This window comes from Vicia villosa, linkage group LG7 (genome assembly GCF_029867415.1).
Source record: "Vicia villosa cultivar HV-30 ecotype Madison, WI linkage group LG7, Vvil1.0, whole genome shotgun sequence".
Taxonomy (NCBI): Eukaryota; Viridiplantae; Streptophyta; class Magnoliopsida; order Fabales; family Fabaceae; genus Vicia; species Vicia villosa.
Genome location: NC_081186.1, coordinates 43,281,601 through 43,285,804, shown reverse-complemented (window position 1 = coordinate 43,285,804; position 4,204 = coordinate 43,281,601). Strand labels below are relative to the sequence as shown.

Genomic DNA, 4,204 nt, shown 5'->3' with positions numbered 1-4,204 from the left:
GTCTAGTATTAAACTCGCTTGACGTAGTGTCATGTGGGAGGTACTAAAACCCCGCCTAGAGTAGGTCTTTTGAAGAGATGTTTGTGACTAAGTAAGTTATTTACTTGGGCTATGATGTTTCCAATTCGGACCACCGACTCTAGGGACCTTTAGAAAAATCCTAAAACCATAACCTTTTAGAAAATGGTGGTTTCGCGCCCAACTTGCGTAACGTAACTATTACTGTGGGTAAGTGCGAAAACCACACTCAGAATAGGCTTCATTTGAAAACACAGTTGGATGGTAAGTTATTTACTAGATGACTGAGTTTTCAAAAGGAGTTTGTAACTCTGAGAACCGTGTCTAGAACCTTTCCAACATAAAAACCTTAGACTGTATGCCGAGTAATTCGAATCTTTCTGTATCCATATGATTTTGAAATCTACTACTTGTGAATCATACATGACATGGCATTCATTTTTGCATAAGAAAAAATATAATAAATTTTTTTTTTTATGCATTTGCATTCATAACATGCATTTCCATCTCCAAAATCCATTACTCATACATTTCTTTACCCAACAGTAATAAGACAAGCTAATTTCCAAACATCCTTATCAGACGCGAAGTGTTACTCGACAGAAAAGATGGAAGACCTTGAACAAGAGAATCATGAATTTCGTGATGAAGTAACTACTCTCCGTGTCGGTGTGGAAAGATTGACTGCTTTGGTGGAAAGCTTAGTGGCTTCTCGAAATCAACCATCATCTCCCCCATCTCCTCGTGCCACTCAAATGCAAACTGAAGTTCAGACTACGGCGATTTGCGAAGTTTCTACTACTAGTGTTTTTGTGGCTCCTACCACTGGTCCCTCTCACTATCAGATGCCTAATGGCTACCCTGGGGGCATGTCTTCCAACTTTGTGCCAGAGGGATACCATCCTGTTACTGGAGCTACTCAAGTTACTCCTGTAATGACTATGACTCCACCTCTGGTACATACCGTGCCACAAGCTGGGGCACCCATTTACCAAGTTGAGCCCAATGAAAGAAATGAAGCTTATGATGATTTCCAAGACCAATTCCAAGAGATGCGAAAGGAGATTAAGGCCCTCAAAGGGAAGAATCCATTTGGAAAGAATGCTTATGATATGTGTCTTGTGCCAAATGTGAAAATACCTGCCAAGTTTAAAGTGCCTAATTTTGAAAAGTATAAAGGGAATTCGTGTCCTCAGAGCCATTTGACCATGTATTGTAGAAAGATGGCCACTCATACCGATGATGATAATTTATTGATCCACTATTTTCAAGATAGTCTAACTGGTGCTGCTTTGAAATGGTACATGGGATTGGATAGTACTCATATCAGTTCTTTTGATGACCTTGTTGAAGCGTTCATTCGACAATACAAGTATAATGTTGACATGGCTCCTGATAGAGACCAACTCCGAGCCATGGCACAGAAGGAGAAAGAGTCTTTCAAAGAGTATGCACAGAGATGGCGTGAGGTTGCTGCCCAAATCTCTCCTCCTATGGAAGAAAAAGAGATGACCAAAATGTTTTTAAAGACTCTAAGCTCATTTTACTATGAGAAGATGGTTGCGAGTGCCCCGACCGACTTCAATGAAATGGTGAATATGGGAATGCGACTAGAAGAAGGCGTACGAGAAGGGCGTTTGACTATGGAATCTGGATCGTCGACTGAAACCAAGAAATATGGAAACAACTTTCAGAAGAAATGGGAAGATGAAACTATTGCTTTCGCAATTGATGGTGTAGAGCCTCAAAACTCACATTCCTACCAACCCTTAGCTTATCAGCAAACACCATTCATACCATACAATCAGTATCCATATGTTGCAGCCGCACAATTCAAGCAACCATACCAACAGCCGTGGGCATCTTCTCCTCATAATTCTTTACAAAATGCTCCTCAGAATGCAGCTCAAAATCAGAATCGTCAACGGAATCAGAATATACCTCAAAGGAATCAGCAAAAGGAGGATCGTCGCATTGACCCAATTCCAATGACCTACGCTCAGCTATGGCCATATTTAATTGAGAAGAAAGCAATAGCTCCCAGACCAACTCGACCTGCAAAGTTTCCATTTCCTAAGGAATACAATCCAAACGTCAAGTGTGATTTTCATGATGGGATAGCAGGTCACTCCATTGAAGATTGCAATATCCTCAAGGAAAAAGTTCAAGATCTGGTTGACAAAAAGATGCTCTCTTTCAAGGATATTGGTCCTATGTCATGATCAGTGTTGAGACACCAAGAACATTCCTAAAGCCAATGGATCAAATCAGATCATTGAGCCACTTTTTATCATTTGCATTTATGTTTTTTCGCTTGTTTGTTAAGTGTTTATTTGCTTTTGAACATTGTTAACTTTAATGGTAATATTAATGAAATGAGCATGCAAGTTTTGAATCAGTCCATTCGTATTCACTCTTTCTTTCTTTTATTTTATTTTGTTTTCTAAAAAATATGAAAAAAAATGTTTATGTTTCTCCCATTTCCTTTTCTTTATTATACTTTTTGTTTAAGCAAGATCTGAGGGAGAATGATGAAAAACGAATATCCAATTTGCATCAGTGTGCTTTCAAATAAAACTTTGTTGATGATGTACAGGCATTGCTTAAAATCCCCAAACACTGGAGATATAAGGAAGATAATCCTTCGTTAACCCCTTTGAGCCTTAGAAGTAGGTGTTTTCTTTCTGCACGAAATCGAAACCCTTAATCAAAACCTGGGGCAGGGTAGTTGTTCAGTTACAAATTCTAATGCATATGATTTCCAAGAGAATCATTTCATGGGAACCATTCCCAATCAAAGGTTAATCACATCCTCTCTTCGTACACAATGTCGAAGTAATGGTGAACATCCATAGCTTATAACTGTTGTTTTCCTTTGAACATCAATAAGGCGGTCACAAATCTCAAATTCTCATATCATTGAACAAATGTCACACAAGTTGTTCAAACAAAAAAAATCAATCAAAGAAAATCCCGCTAAGTCAAAACCTAAAAAGGAGACTTAGGCAAAAAAAAATAGGGATACAAAAGTCAAAATGAAAAAAGATCAGAAGATCATTATCAAAAAAAAAAAAAGAGAGAACAAACTTGTGTGACTTTCAAAGAAGAATAGGTGACTGCCACCTTAGAACTCATTGGTTCTCAAATATCGTCTGCAAATTCTCTTGGAAGTCGAATACTTGTAAAAGTTAACTGAACTTAGGACTGGAGTACATCACGAAGAATGGGTGGGTTAAAAATAAAATTTTTGAGCCTATATCCTTTGTTTCCTAAACCATGAACCTGACCACGTTACAACCTCCAAAAGTCCTAATTGAAGCAAGGCTTCTTTTGAAAGCATAACTAAAGCAAGGTTGCGTTAACCTGACTCCTGAATATTTGCTAATCATCTGTTTCGATACCACGCTATCACATCATCTTTCACATCTTGAATTTCAAACTTCCATTTCATCCTCATCAGGATTTATTCATTGTATACCACAGTTTCAATAAATGATTGTTTTCAAAATTTGCATGCATGTCGCATTAAAATTACCATTTCTGAATTGAATAGTTTCATCTGCAAGTCAGCACTTTCCATCAAGGAAGTTCCAACAAGGGAACTCATTCGAAGAGCCTAATGTGGAACCATAAAGGTCACATCACTTCAGAAGTCCATTATTCAGGGGCATTTCATTTCAAAGTTCCCAAGGACTGGGGCATGTCATCTCAGGATCATCAGTTTGAATCTAAAATTTTGGTAAAGCAAATTTCTCCATAGACTCAGCATTCTGGGGCAAATCAAGGCTAAGACCTTTCCTTCAAGCAGTCCAAGCAGACTATGCCATATCAAGAAGTCCTTAAAATCAGAATTGGTGTCGGGAATTATGCTTGCAAACCTTATACCAAAAGACCTTTTTCACTTCAAAAGAAATCATTGCCCTCCACTGGGGAATCCCTTCAAATATTCCAAACCATAAATTTCATTCGTAGCATGCATTCATAAATCATGCATATCATTCATGGGGCATCATCCCGCAATATTTACAAATCAAAAATTCAATCCTGCTCGGCCTTTTCCATTGAAAACCAAGCCTAGTCCACCATGGATGCCTGAAAAATTCATTGCCCATTGGCACACATCCAGTAAATTCGTTACTTCATCATACATCATACATCATTACACGTGCATCAATTTGCACAAAAG

At 38.2% G+C, this 4,204-nt stretch overlaps 1 protein-coding gene across 1 annotated transcript; it reads left to right on the top strand.

Moving 5' to 3' along the window:
• Positions 1–626: 626 nt before the first annotated feature.
• LOC131618948 (uncharacterized) lies at positions 627–2,240 on the top strand. The gene has a single exon (XM_058890094.1). The coding sequence runs from the start codon at positions 627–629 to the stop codon at positions 2,238–2,240; it is 1,614 nt and encodes a 537-aa protein (XP_058746077.1).
• Positions 2,241–4,204: the final 1,964 nt, after the last annotated feature.

What these genes read in the sequence shown, in the direction of transcription:
- LOC131618948 (XM_058890094.1), top strand. Translation starts at nt 627, where the DNA reads ATGGAAGACCTTGAACAAGAGAATCATGAATTTCGTGATGAAGTAACT.